The 15,423-nt window shown below is 33.3% G+C and overlaps 1 protein-coding gene across 2 annotated transcripts in view; it reads right to left on the bottom strand.

Annotated features, from left to right (window-relative positions):
- Positions 1-771: 771 nt before the first annotated feature.
- Positions 772-15,423, bottom strand: part of LOC114336644 (uncharacterized) — a 48,727-nt gene continuing 34,075 nt past the window's right edge. The window contains exons 4-5 of one of the 2 annotated variants that reach the window (XM_050651621.1): positions 11,858-12,152; positions 772-2,762 (exon numbers count right to left, since the gene is read on the bottom strand). In XM_050651621.1, the coding sequence (XP_050507578.1) occupies positions 1,247-2,762; positions 11,858-12,152 (1,811 nt within the window). In that variant the 3' untranslated portion in view covers positions 772-1,246. The remainder of the gene's footprint in view (positions 2,763-11,857; positions 12,153-15,423) is intronic. The other variant, XM_050651622.1, reaches the window with a different exon arrangement.

Genomic DNA, 15,423 nt, shown 5'->3' on the forward strand with positions numbered 1-15,423 from the left:
CCCCGAGTCTTTACCCGTGCTTCATCATTTAAAGCATACGAAATAAGTCAGAAATTTACTAAACGCAACAGTAAGTGACAGAAGTGGGTATTATTCCGATCACGGGTTATAGTATAAAATTTGATGTTATCAAATAAATAGAATGTCAAATTTTGCTTTAAAATTTTGATGCATAATTACAGCTACATTTGAAGTAGCTTAATAAATTCTTTTATTATAATTGATTAATAAATAAATAAACAATTTATAAAAAAATTCGATAACATATTTTCTTTTTTTGTTATTTTATTCACTTTGGCGGAACATTAAACACAAGCATTCCCTAACTGTGTCAACAATGAGGTTATTTGTACGTTGTCAAAATTTATCGTAAAATAACATAAACTTATCATAAAATTTTTAACTCCAATATAAAATTAGTTGTGAAAACAACTGTTTGTATACTATAAAAAACTTCAAAATGCAAAAATTCGACAAATTAAAAGCAAAAAATTTAACAAACTGACAGCCACAAAAGTAAACAAACCAAAACGTCATAAATTGTACTTAAAATATGTGAAAACAATCGTCTTTCTTTGTACCTATCTCTTTTCAATGCACTGAGTCTAGATCGTTCATAAAAATAACATGTGTTTTTACTTAATAACAGGCGGCAGCTGATTTGTCATTAGTTTCATGCGTGGAAGAGAATGATACTAGATAAAAAGTATGTGTTTTATCTCGTCAGGTATAGGGCTTTTCATTCACAGTCATTTGTTTCGAGCTTCTGTCATGTGTCACATAATATTAATATATCTACGTCATACGTTATTGGTATATACCAATGATACAAATCGAAGACGTATGATGTAGATATATTAATATTATGTGACACATGACAGAAGCTCGAAACAAATGACAATCAATGAAAAGCCATATTAATGACGCACGGGTAAAGACTCGCGGACTCAACTGTATACAGCAAATGATGGCCATTCAAAAATTACAATAGGGCTTTTCATTCACAGTCATTTGTTTCGAGCTTCTTTCATATGTCGTTTAATCCGTGTATATTAATATTACACACAGATTATACAACATATTATGACAGGAGCTCGAAACAAATGACAATCGATGAAAAGCCCTATTGACGTGTTTTAAAATTTTTGTTAAAAGTCGTGTGTTTCTGAAATAATGAATTTATTCCATTGTTTTGCATCATACTGTTAAATACGATTAATCTTACCTTAACATCTATATAATTTTGTTACAATTTATTACGGCAGTAGCAGTATTTCTTTAGATAAGCATTATCTGTAATACATTTTGTCACAGGTCCGTATCTATCTATTCTACTAATTTCACCTAACAACATAAAACTATTATTTATTCGAGTTGTAGAAATATTATTATTTATTTCCTCATATGGAGCTTCGACGGTAGCTTCAAAATTAGCCTTAGGACTTGTTTCCAGCATAACTAAAAAGAAGTGGACGTATTTGTGATCTTCGTTCCAATATGGTTCAGACATACCAGAGGTCATTACTTTAGTTAAATTGTATTTTGCGCATAATGAACCCCCCTCAGTTGTAAGTAGAATGTTGTTGATTTCATATACAATAAATTTCGATACATCTATCACTTTGGGATGATCTTGTTTGATGTATGTGTGTCCTTGGCAAGTACAAAAATGTTGACTAATACCTGCGTCTTTACATGTTCTATTTTCCGGAATTTCAGCAAACAAACTGTGGCAGCTGGAACATCCTTGACTCCATGATGGTACGTAAGAATCATTGCCGATGTTCAAAATGTTTTGGAAAGTGTTGTGGATATCATAGGGTGATGTCAATCGATTTGTGTTTGTTATAAAATTATTGTATTCATTTGCATAAGTATGTTTAAAGAAATCTGGAAATCTGAAATATATAAAAGGAAGCCTTTCTTCCAACCAACCTGTATCAGTAAATCTAATATTACCAAATCTGAAACCATGATCACTAAAAAATATGAAAATGGTATTATTTAAGGCTTTTAGAAATTCAGTACTAGACAAAAGTTGTAACATCTTCTTATCCATGACACTTGGCATATTGATATTATCATGACTATAACTGTTACTCCAAAACAGTCCAAAAGATGGAACGTCCTTAAAAGTAACAGCGAAATCTTTAGCTGCATTTTGTATTCTTTCTCCAGACGTTTCGGGACCAGCACAATAGATCATATTTCTTCTCAATCGAGTACCATGCAAAGTTTCTGCTGCTAAAAAGTAAGGACGATAATAATAATCTGTGGGTTCTTCTAAAAATCCTAAACGTTGATAATGGAACGTGTTAATATTGCAGTCATCTTCTGCATATCCTGTTATGTATTGAGATTCTTTAAATTTGTCCCAGATTAACCTGCAATGGTTTTGTTTTATGGTGCGGTTACAAAACGTCGATAACTGGTCCACATTATACCCACTTAGTATTCCCATCAAGTTAGGAAATGTATTGTCACCGATCTTGTTATACCCCTTAAGACTAACCATATTACTTTCAGTCCATTTGAAGGTTTCTGGCATGGTGCGTTCTAAATTAGATTTTGATACGCTGTCTATTCCGAGCATCATAATACTAAATTTTGGTTTTCCGCCAGGTTTTTTGGGTTCTTTAGAGATGGAAAAAGTTGTAGCGTGAACGTTGCTGTATACTTCACTAAAAAATGTTGAACATTTAACACTGACGTAAGGATAATTTATTTCTACTGAATCTTCGAAGGCAATGCAATCAGTCAGCCTAAAACAGAAAAAATCGTTAAAGATAATTTTTATGACATAAATCCGGTTAAAAATACTTAAACTTAACTCCGGTTAAAAGAGCGATAATTAGAAACTTATTATTATTTATTATTGATAATGAGAAATTGAGTTTTTTTTTGCTTGGACTATAGTCATTCATAAAACATGGTTATTATAATAATATTACAATGTTTTACTTCTTATTTACCTACTCATTACAGCTAATGTACATACTATGTTAATAAATATTATAAATACAGGGTGTTTCATTAATAATTATCCATATAGTAACTGGAGAAACCTTAGCACAAAATACGAAGATTTAACCTAAAATACTTAAATAAAATGTGATTCCTTACTGAGTTACAGGGTGTTTTATCTAAAAATTTAAAAACTATTTTTGCTCAGCATTTTAAAACTATGCACCGTATCCTTTTCATACTCGGCAGAAAGTGCGACTACTATACACTCTACTAAAATATGGTAAACAAACGTTTCTAGCTGCTACCAGAGGCGTACGACAGGGGATTGTGAATGGTTGACCCTTCTCAAATTCTACGCCACTGGAGGAATTACTATTTTAGTGCCATTTTTAGATTCGTCAATACTTTCTACGTAAATAATATACTCCTTATTGGTAACGATAAACTCATTAGTTTTCGAGATATTTGAAGTTAAATATGAAACGGCACAGTTATTTTGATTAATTTATGGTATGATTCATATGATTAAAATTTAAAAATTATTTGTACCCAGTACTTTACCACTATTTGGCGTATCTTTATCATACTTGGCAGAAAGTGTAGGTACTGTATACTCTACTAAATTAAGAAAAATGAACATTTCTAGCTACTACCAGAGGCGTACGACAGGGGATAGTGGCTGGTTGACCCTTCCCAAATTCTACGCCAATTACGAAATTGCTATTTTAGTGTAATTTTTTGATTTTTCAATGCTTTTCATGTAAATAATATACTCTTCATTCGTAACGATAAAATAATCAGTTTTCGAGATATTTGAAATTAAAAATTAATCGATACAATACATTAATCAAAATAACCGTGTCGGTTCATATTTAACTTCAAATATATCGAAAACTAATGACTTTATCGTTACGAATGAAGAGTACAGTATTTTCCTAGAAAGTATTGGAGAATCCAAAAATTGAACTAAAATAGCAATTTGGCCAGTGGCGTAGAATTTGGAAAGGGTCAACCATTTACTTTCCCCGTCGTACGCCTCTGGTAATAGACAGAAACGTTTGTTTAACACAATTTAGTAGTCTGTACAGCACCTATACTTCCTGCCAAGTCTGAAAAGGATACATCGAATAGTTTTACAATGTTGAGCAAAAATATTTTTTAAATTTTTAGATAAAACACCCTGTAACTCAGTAAGGAACCACATTTTATTTAAGTGTTTTAGGTTAAATCCTCGTATTTTATGCTAAGGTTTCTCCAGTTACTATATGGACAATTTTAATGAAACAACCTGTATATTTTATACTACTTAATGTTTATCAAGAACACAGTGTATACATTTTACAAATAAAAATATTAATGTTAATATTAAAATAAATGCATTCTTTTTTGTATTTTTTCTTTTTTTTTACTCTTTTTTGTTTTGTTTTTTTTGTCACTACGATAAGATGTCAACCCGGTTCAACTCCTCGGAGGTTTAAATCCTCTTAGTGATTTTTTTTCTTTAAATTTTTTTTAATTTTATTTTTTTTTTATTTTTTTTTGTTTCATTTTTTATTATTTTTTTTTATTTTTTTCAATTTTTTTTAAACATATTTTACAAACACCTAGAACTAATTACAATAATATTTTACTATCCGACAAGAAAGATACCAAACAGTCAAAAATTTTCTTTTTATTCAGTTACAGAATAAAGAGAATATTTACAGGAAGTGGGATGTTCTGGTCTATAATTCTTTTAATTAGGTGATTGTTTAGGTGTTTATGCTTCTTGCATTCAAAAAATATGTGGTTCAAGTCACTTTTAACCTCACATTCTTGACAAATATTCGAATCTAATATGTTTATTTTAAATAAATGTGCAGGATAACATGCATGCCCAAATCTAATTCTACTGATGGTGGATATGTATTTGCGAGGGAGTGTGAAATTCTTATGCCAAGGTTTTTCCGGAATAATCGGTTGTATCAAACTGTATTGTGTTGTTGATATGTTACAGTACCTTTCCCAGTGCGTTTTCCAGTTCTTCATCTGTTCAATTCTTAAACAAGCAAAAGCATCTAGAATGCTGGGCTGATATTTGGTTACTGTTCCATGGATGAGGGAGTTTTTAGCTAATTGGTCTACATGTTCATTATGTGTAAGTCCTGAATGTGCTTTGATCCACATAAGTTGTATTTTTTGGATGTGTTTATTAATTTCAAATAAGATTTTTTTTATTAAAAAAATGTATGGATTAGAAGTACTACAAGGTAGTTGAGGTGTTTGAATAGCAGTAAGCACAGATAATGAATCAGATAAAATTACATATAAATTATAAAATAGAAATTGAGTTAATAAAATATGTTATGAATTATGTAAATCGTTAGATAACTCCTTAATGTTGGTTTTAATCACTTGGCAATTAGGGCTAATCTTATATCCATATTTATTAAACATTACACTTTTAACATTATAGATATACACATTCGATATTTATAGATATACACGTTATATTACCAGAGAACGGCAGTTTTCGCCAGTGGCGCACAACAGCACTAGATGCGACACTATATTAGTCCTGTCGCCAGGGGGGGTACAACGGCCTCGTTAATTCAGATGGACTTACTCAAGTTTTTTTTATGTATTTTGACCCGTAGAACACGAATTTTTTGGGTAACAGTTGATCCGGATGTCGATAAGATTGTTATAGACCAAGAACTTGAGGAATCAAATAACAGCGATTTTTGGCAAAACAAAACAATATTTTGTATTTTTTGGGCCATTTTAAGTAAAAAATATTTCTACAAGTTTTTTCGTAGGATGCACAGTTTTCGAGATAAACGCGGTTGAACTTTAAAAAAATCGAAAAATTGCAATTTTTGAACCCGAATAACTTTTGATTAAAAAATAAAATAGCAAGTCTGCTTACCGCATTTGAAAGTTTAAGTCAAATTATATCGGTTTTGATTATTTGCATTGGTAAAAATTTATTTTTTTATTGTTTAACAAAGCTATAAACACGTACGGTTTCCCGTGCTTTTACATGCGTTTTAACGCATGTAACGTAGAAATAGTCTTGATTGCACTAGTACCTATTCTACCTATTCGTTCGATTTTAAATGAGAAATCATAGAAACATCACTCACGCACTAGTTGTTTGTAGCTTTGTTTAACAATAACACAATAAATTTTTAGCAATGCAAATAATCAAAACCGACATAATATGACTTGAACTTTCAAAGGCGCTAAGCAGAATTGCTATTTTATTTTTTAATCAAAAGTTATTCGGGTTTAAAAATTGCAGTTTTTCGATTTTTTGAAAGTTCAACCGCGTTTATCTCGAAAACTGTGCATCCTACTAAAAAACTTGTAGAAATATTTTTTGCTTAAAATGACCCAAAAAATACAAAATATTGTTTTGTTTTGCCAAAAATCGCTGTTATTTGATTCCTCAAGTTCTTGGTCTATAACAATCTTATCGACATCCGGATCAACTGTTACCCAAAAAATTCGTGTTCTACGGGTCAAAATACATAAAAAAAACTTGGTTAAGTCCATCTGAATTAACGAGGCCGTTGTACCCCCCCTGGCGACAGGACTATATATATTATACACGAAATTTTCGATTTTCTAAATCTGACTGAATTGAAAATTGGGCCAAATCCCATCTTAAAGTTTAGGAAAAGACTCGCCCATCCATATGTCAACTCTCCATTCTGGTCCAAGGGTGTGGATTTTACGGCCCTTCCGTGTTTCTCGTTCTCGTCCCCAAAACTCCCAAAAATTTCAAAAATTTAAATACGACCTTTACGGCTTCTGATAGTACTGATCATCACCGATCTCTGAATGTGCTTTTGTGCACACTCAGTGCCGGTTCTGGACCGAAGTATCTTGTTGCTGATCCTCGTCTAGCAAGTTCGTTAGCTTTCTCATTGCCAGCGATCGCTTGATGTCCAGGCACCCTTGATGAGGTTTACCTCATTATGTTACGCCAGGGTGTCAAATCCTTCGCGGCATTCCCATACAAGCCTGGAGGTTATTCTTGGTTCTTTAAGCTATCAAGGCCGCTTGGCTATCTGAACAGTTCCTGATTCTCTTATTAGTATAAGTCATCAATCTGTTTATCCTTGTACAGTGCTGGATTACATATACCCCTTCTTGAAATACAGAGGTATCTTTTTCTAGTGGGATGGAACCGTTGTAGTCCCTATATTCACTATGTACTCCTGGTCGCGACCCATCTTCTGTCTTAGACTCACCTGTATACCAGGTGTCGTCCTCCTACTTTGAATGTCTGCCAGGATCTCCCCATACCTCCCTAGAGTGTATTTTCACCTGGCAAGGTATTTCAATTTTATATTTGGGGATTGAATGGTCCGTTGTCAACTCCCATATCGGATCTCCGCATATTTCCTTGATACTGCAGTGTCCTTTGCCCATTGCAGTTTTAGTTACATTTCCCTGCAGTCTATACATCTCTATCCTTGCCTTACCCTTTACTATGATGTGTAAGGGAGGAACGTTTAGTAAGGCTTCTATTTCTGCAGTTGGTGTGCCTCTAATTGCACCTATTATGCTGAGATAGCAAGCCTTTTATCTTTTCTAACATCTCTGTAGCTCTTCTCTGCTGCACCTCTGGCCACCAGACCAATGCTGCATACGTATTGTGGGCTTTACTATCATGTTGTATATGCAATACCTCATGTCCGGTTTAAGTCCCCATGTTTTGCTAAATGTGTGCGTCTGGCCACCATTAAAGTGGCCACCGCTCTTTTGGTTATTCGTTCTAGGTGTTGATTCCAGTTAAGCCTCGGGTCTGTTATGGATCCGAGGTATTTTACCTCCCCTCCACCTTTATGGAAATCCCTTGAGTTTCACAGGTCCTATTCCCTCTAATTTTCTCCTTCTGGTGAAGGCTACTATTTTAGATTTGTTAGGGCTTACGGACAATCTTACCTAGCTTGTCCATTTTGATACTACGTTCAGGGCCTGTTGCGTATTATCCCTGATCGTTGTATTGAATTTGCCCTGCGCCAGGATGACAAATCATCTGCATAGCCCAGGACCTTATAATATATTTTCCTGTTGAGCATTCCAATCAGTCCGTCCATAACCAGATTCCATACTAATGAAGGTAATACACCTTTGAGTCTAAGTTAGCCTAAAGACACTTTCTATGGATATTCTTATTACACTTTATGTGAGAAAGGTCTAGCTGTTCAAGTTAGTCCTTTCACTTTTTGCCCGTCTATATAACTTTTGCTGCGTTGATTTACTCCTCTAAAGCAGCGCAGCATAAGTACCTAACTACAACTCTAACAACCTTGTATATGTGTCCAATAGATCATTTTAAGGCTTAGAGTTTAGAGTTTTAGAGTCTCCACGTTTTGCCAAAACGCAAAAGTGCGTCTAGAGAGTCTTTCTCACTTTAGAGGTGATATTTGCGAAATGAGCATGCTACTTCATTTTTGTTCCAGAACTAGATTTTTTAATTTTCTTTTATTAGTAAAAATGAAATGTGTCGTTTTATTACGATTTACTGAGAGTTCTCTTTGGAACACCTACTGATTAGATTTAAGACACCTTTCACTTAGCATCGATATTATTATGTTTACCTCTTACTACTAACCAGAAACGTTCCAGCTTTAGAGGAAAATGAAGATTAAAAAGAATATCATACTGCTTTAATTTCAATAATTACTTTGACCGTTCATTTAATTAAGTTTGGAAAATAAATCTAAGAAAGAAGGTAGTAATCCTGGACAAAAAATTCCCCACAAATTTTCCCTGGACAAAAAATCCCCAGAGAAAAAATCTTCACAAAAAATCCCCACAAAAAATTTCGGACAAATAATCCGCACATATTTTTTGGACAAAATATCCCCACAAAAAATCCCGGACAAACAATTCGCAAGAAATATTTGCTGCAGAAAAGTTCTCTAAAAGTTCTCCCGTGAATGCAATTAACGCAAATATTTTTCAGCCTCAGTGCATGAGAGTTATAGCAATCGCTACGAAACCGCTTTTCGGTAGGAAAATAATGATTAGAATTTCAAATGTTGCCTGCATTGAATTGAAACTAATGACTAAACGTTTTGACGTTAGATTTACAAAAAGAAAAAAGTTTTTTTGCATTGTTACAATAAAGATTATCGTTTCAGGACCAGCAGTTATCATCACGAATAGGCAATGTTTTTAAGAGAGTTATTCAAAGCAGAGTGAGCAAAAGATTTAATTTAAGCGAATGATTACATGATTCCCTCATTCTCCATATCTTTTGAAAAAACTCACAATTGGAACTCGAAGTTTGGTAATCGAAATTACAATTCATGCTTAATTTTGATTGCTAATCAAATAAAAGCGGTTTCATGCCGATTGCTATAACTCTCATCCACTGAGACTGAAAAACATTTGCGTCGATTGCATTTACGGCAAAACTTTTAGGCTTTTAGACATCAAAGAAACATGAAACGTAAATCACGTTTCATGGAAATAAAACACTGCTAAACAAATAGACGTCAGGCCATTTATGAAATTTTCCGAAAATAAAAATGTGTTATGAGCATGAATCACACTCGTTTCATTGGTAGGCGGACTTCAAGATTTGTTTAGCCGTGTTTAATTTTCATGAAACGTGTTCTACGTTTCATGTTTCATGTTTTTCGTTTCATGTTTCGTTGGTGTGCGGCTTGCCTTAGAGAACTATTCGGCAGAAAATATTTCTTTGGAATTTTTTGTCCAGGACTTTTTGTGGGGATATTTCATTAAAAAAATTTGTGGGGATTATTTGTCCAGAATTTTTTGTGGGGATTATTTGTCCGGAGAATATTTGTGGGGATTATTTGTGGGGATTTTTTGTAGTGACTTTTTGCCTGGGGATTTGTTGTCCAGGGATAATTACCCCCCTCTCGAAGATGAAAAAATACATTCAAAATAACACCGGAATTGGATAAAATCACTAATTCTAAACAACCTTTCTTCAAAAAGCAAAACGTACATTTTATTACTCTTTGAGATTTTTGGTTTTCCTAATTGTTTTTTTGTTTTTAAGTCAATTCCATAAACAATTACGATTTTCTTCAAAATTAAAAAAAAATGTTTTATTTTAAAGCCATTTTTTTTTTTCAAAACTGAGCACTTTGAACCAATGAAACTTATAGATAATATAAACAATACATAAGAAAAGTAACTTGTGAAGCGGTAACGATTAATTTTATTTGAGAAGCTAATTAAGGGGTGATTTTCGCCATTTTTTTACCAAAAAATAAAAGGGACCAACAATATTTTGAGCGTAACTCACTTACTTTTAATGTTGTTTTTTTAAAAAACAAAAATAAACCTTTTTTTTAAACACTTTAAAAAAGTTGTAATGAATTTTCTCCGAAAAGAGCTCCGTTTTTTGGTTATTTCACATTGAAATATTCGATTTGAAATTTGACGAAGAAAAACCTACATTTCATTAGCTGCAACTCTGCTTCTACTGGGTCTGTAGACCTCACGCATACACCATTTTTTTCAGTTTTTTATAAGATATATTTTTCGCTAAAATGCTTACTTTTTAAGTTATCTCCGAAAAACCGTCCAAAAACATTTTTTTTTTTGGTTAAAAATGAACACATTCGCTCGCAAATAACTCGAAAAGTATTGACTTAGTAAAAAAAGAATGTGTGTGTACTTTGTACGCACGTAAGAAGTTTTGCTTCTATTATATGATTTAAACGAAATTAATATACTTTTTATTTATATTTTGTTTAAATATTAAACTAATTTATACTTACTACTTCTCAAACATTTTTATTAGAACAGTGCCAAAAATTAAAATAATAAAAGAATAAAACACACACAAAAACATTAAACAAGCCACAAATGATGTCTGAACATTAATGGTCGAAAAATTTTTTAACTAAATACGTATTTTCTGAAAATACAATTATATAATAAATATACTTACAATCATAAAATGTATTAAAAAAAAAACAAAAAAGAAAGTTTCTATTGGGACTCGAACCAGCGCTGATAAGCGCGGTTGGTATTGGAATTCATTCGCCTTCAACGCTTAGCCACGGACACTATGTGTCATTATTTACGAAGATCGACTAACTAAACAGATTAAACTTGTGATATTTTGATATTTTGAAAATTGATCAAATTATTTTAATTTTGAATTGAAATGATTTAGAATTGAAAAAATACAACAAAACATAGAGTAAGAAAACAATATATTAGGTGAATATTGATAGAAATTTTGATGGTAATCAAATTATATAAATAAAAGTATTACATACTATGTATTTTGGCAGATCAAATAGGTAGGTTTATACCCATGATACACTAACAATTATTACGTACCTGTTGCTTTTAAAAACTATTTAAAAGTCACTACAATATTATAAACTTTTTTGTTTCTGTCCTCACAACAATAAAACAAATATATTGTACATTTGTTTACCTTTACCTTTACCTCCAAACCACAGCTGTCCTACAGCTGCCATATCGGATAATTTTTGACATGTCATTTGAACATCCAATCAGAACAAAGTTATAATGCGCATGCGCCGGGCTGATAGGTTTTAACATATAAAAATTCACCCTCTATCGCCGGTAAAGAAGTATAACTTCAAAAACTCTATAGAACAAAAGTTACTTAGAATTAGTCATTTTATCCAATTCCGGACTTATTTTGAATATATATTTTTTCACCCCCGAGAAAAAAATTTTCACCCCGTATTTTCCAATTTTTGTAAAATGGAGGGAATGTAGAATTATAAAATTTTTCTTATATAATAATAGACAATTTCAACTACCTATTGCCAAATTTTCATCCTTACTTTCTTTTTTTAGGAGGTTTTCGTAAAATTTTGCGTTCCCTGATCGGGCTATTTGTCCTAGCACCCAAGATATAACTACTTACTTAATTTGGTCATCCGCCTTTGTTTCATAATTAATCCTAGTAATATTCGAATAGCAGCATTTTATGCTGAAATAACTACTGTATTCTCTTTGTGCGCTTCGGTTGAAATGTAAAGTAACAATGCCATTCGTTTTGTTCATGTACGATAGCAAAGTTTTATTCGAACATTTTTCATATGGTTCTTTAGAAACAAACTCAAGAATCTCTGCGCTGTATGGATTGGCTTTTGGTATTTTACATTGGGAAGTATTGATCAAGTATTGTATTCCGTGCTTGATCGGAGAATCAAAGTGACCTGAAAAAGAAAACAACTATCCTATAATTCAAGAGTAAGATTAACTACATAGATCAATGATAGATTATGTGGTCACAAACAGAAATATTCACCACAAACAGATAGTGGATGTGAGAAGTTTGACGTCACCCAATGTGGGAAGCGATCACTATTTGGTACTTGGTAAAATTAGATTCAATGAAAGATGGAAAGAGAAGATGAAACAAACGAATTCAGAGGAAATAATAAAAATAGAAAATTTAAGAGATGACTTCATAAAATCGTTATATCAAAAGAAGCTAGAACAGAAAATAAAGATGGAGAGTATCGAAAATGAATGCAACGTAGATACTAGCTGGAGAAAATTTAAGAAAAATATTCTGGACGCTGGCCGAGAAGCCCTTGGAACGAAAATAATATATAGTGGCTAAAACACCCCCGTGGGGGTAGCGCCGCCTTTACAGGCTCTCTAGATCCATGTTTTCGAGGTGGATCAGTCCTCCGTTCTTCTCTTTCTTAAACTGCATTACATATCCGGTTCCAGCTCCTTCTGTCTCTTGCTTTTTCTTCTGCATTTCTAATACCCATGCCCTCTAGATCTCGCTTCACCTCTTCCAGCCATTTGGACCTCGGTCTTCCTCTTCGTCTCCTTCCGGCCGGAGACCACTTTGTCACTATGTTTATTATCGCTTCTTCTCCTGCTCTCCATACATGCCCAAGCCATCTCAATCTTTGTCTCTTTATTCTCCTGACTATATCTTGTCCCTTCAATTCCTCATTTATTTCGTTATTTCTTCGACTCCTGTATTCACCCTCTGCTGTTTTTATTGGTCCTAATATTGCCCGAATTATTTTTCTCTCAGTTCTTCTCAAATTTTCTTCGTCTGTCTTGGTCATTGTCATCACTTCTGCTCCGTACATTAATGTCGGTCTAATTAACGTTTCATAGAGCCTTAATTTAGTAGTTTTTGTTAATATTTTGCTTTTTATCATTTTTTTGTTGGCTTGGAATGCTCTATTTATTGCCAATGTTTTCTCTTTTATTTCGTTTTCTCTTGTTCCATCACTTGACAGCATGACTCCCAGGTACTTATATTTACTTACTTCTTCAAATTTGTATCTTCCCACTTTAACCTCTCTATTAGTAGGATTTTTCCCTAATCTTAAAATTTTTGTTTTGTTTTCGTTAATACTCAGACCTACTGTTTTTCCTTCTTGAATGAGTTCCTCTACCATTTGCGTTAATATATCTCTTCTCTTTGCCATTATCACAACGTCATCGGCATATGCTACAATTTGACCTCCTCTATTTCTGAGTGTACCTTTGTTCATTTTTCTGGTAATATATTCTATTGCCATGTTGAATAGTGTTGTGGATAAACCATCACCCTGCCTCACTCCTTTGTTTGTTTCAAACTCTTCTGTTTCCCCTATTTGCGTTTTTACAGTCGCTCTGGTATGGCTCATCGTCATTTTTATAAGTTTTCTTAATTTAAGCGGTACCTGTAGCATTTTTAATATTTCCAATAGTTGGTTTCGTTTGATGGAATCAAAAGCTTGTTTAAAATCTACGAAAAGTATTTCTAAGTTTATGTTAGCTTCGTTCGCCTTCTCCATTATTTGTTTTAGTATGTATATCGCATCTATTGTGGATTTTCCTTTCCTGAATCCACACTGATATTGACCAATCTTATTCTCTGCTGCTTCTTGTAATCTTCTTTGTATTATGGTTGACAATACCTTATATACTGTACTCAGTAATGTTATTCCCCTGTAATTTTGACATTCTTGTTGGTTTCCCTTTTTATGTATCGTTATTATTTGGCCTGTTTGCCATTCTTTTGGCATTTTTTCTTCTTTCCAGATGTTTACTATCAGTTTGTGTATTTCCCTATGCAACGGTTTCCCTCCTAGTTTTATGAGTTCGCTGTTTATGTTATCTTTTCCGGGTGCTCTTCCGTTTTTGTTATTTTTAATTATTTCAATTACTTCTTCGAGTGTTGGCTCCTTCATTCCATTATTTTCCCACTCTTCCTCCATTTCTGTAATCTCTTCTGTTTCATTTTCTGCCAGTAACTCCTTGAAGTGTTCCATCCAGACTTTCATATATGGTTGATCTTGTGTTACTATTTGCCCTTGTTTATTTTTAACTCCATTTACTTTTGGTTTGAAACCTCTGTTCTGTTCTCGGATTTTTGTGTAGAATTTCTTGGTGTTCTGAGTCTTACTTTCCGCCTCAATTTCCTCCAACTGACTATCCATGAATTTTCTCTTTTGTTCTCTTATTACTTTGTTGCTTGCCTTTCTTTTTTGCTCGTACATGTCTCTATGTTCATTTTTGTGAGTCCGCATCCACTGATTTCGTGCTTTTACTTTTTCTTCAACTGCTTCTTTACATTCTGTATTGAACCAGTCCTTCTTTCTTGTAATTTGCTTCGTCCCTAATGTAGTCTCAGCCGTGTGGTTAATTGCTTTTTTAATATCACCCCATATTTCTTCGACATCATCTCTTTCCTTATTCAGTGCGGCAATTCTTTTACCTATTTCATGTTCATACTTTTGTATCTCTTTTGCTTCCTTCAATTTTTCGATATTCCACCTCTTGTTCCTCTCTTTCTGCCTTCTCATGACTTTCATCTTTTGTCTCAGCTTTGCTACCACCAGGAAATGGTCTGAGTCTCCGCATGCACCTCTGTAGCTTCTCACATCCATTATACTTGATTGTCTTCTTTTCGATATTAATATGTGGTCTATTTGTGACTCTGTTTTTTGGTCTGGAGAAACCCATGTGACTTTGTGTTTTCTTTGATGCTTGAACATTGTACTGCTGATAGACATATTATTTCCTGTCGCCATATTGCATATTCTGTGCCCGTTGTCATTCGTTTTCTCATGTATTGTATGTTTGCCTGCTATTTGCTGTATATAATCCTCCTTTCCTATTTGTGCATTAAAATCGCCCAATATCAATATCACATCTTCTTTTGGTATTTTTTCTAGCTCTTCTTCCATAGTGTCGTAGAAATGATCTTTTTCCTCCTCTTTCGCATTTTCTGTCGGTGCATAAACATTTAGTAGGGATATGTTTGCCTGTTTAGCTTCAATCCTTAGGTAAGCTATTCTTTTGTTTATTAGTCTGACTTCCATTATTTTGTCTCTCATATTTCCAATTACTATGAATCCTACCCCATGTTGTCCTTGCTTTTCTTCCCCTGAGTATATGAAGGTACTATTCTGTTGATCTATTTGTCCTTTCCCTTTCCATCTAATTTCCTGCAGTGCTGCTATTTCC

This window comes from Diabrotica virgifera, chromosome 5 (genome assembly GCF_917563875.1).
Source record: "Diabrotica virgifera virgifera chromosome 5, PGI_DIABVI_V3a".
Taxonomy (NCBI): Eukaryota; Metazoa; Arthropoda; class Insecta; order Coleoptera; family Chrysomelidae; genus Diabrotica; species Diabrotica virgifera.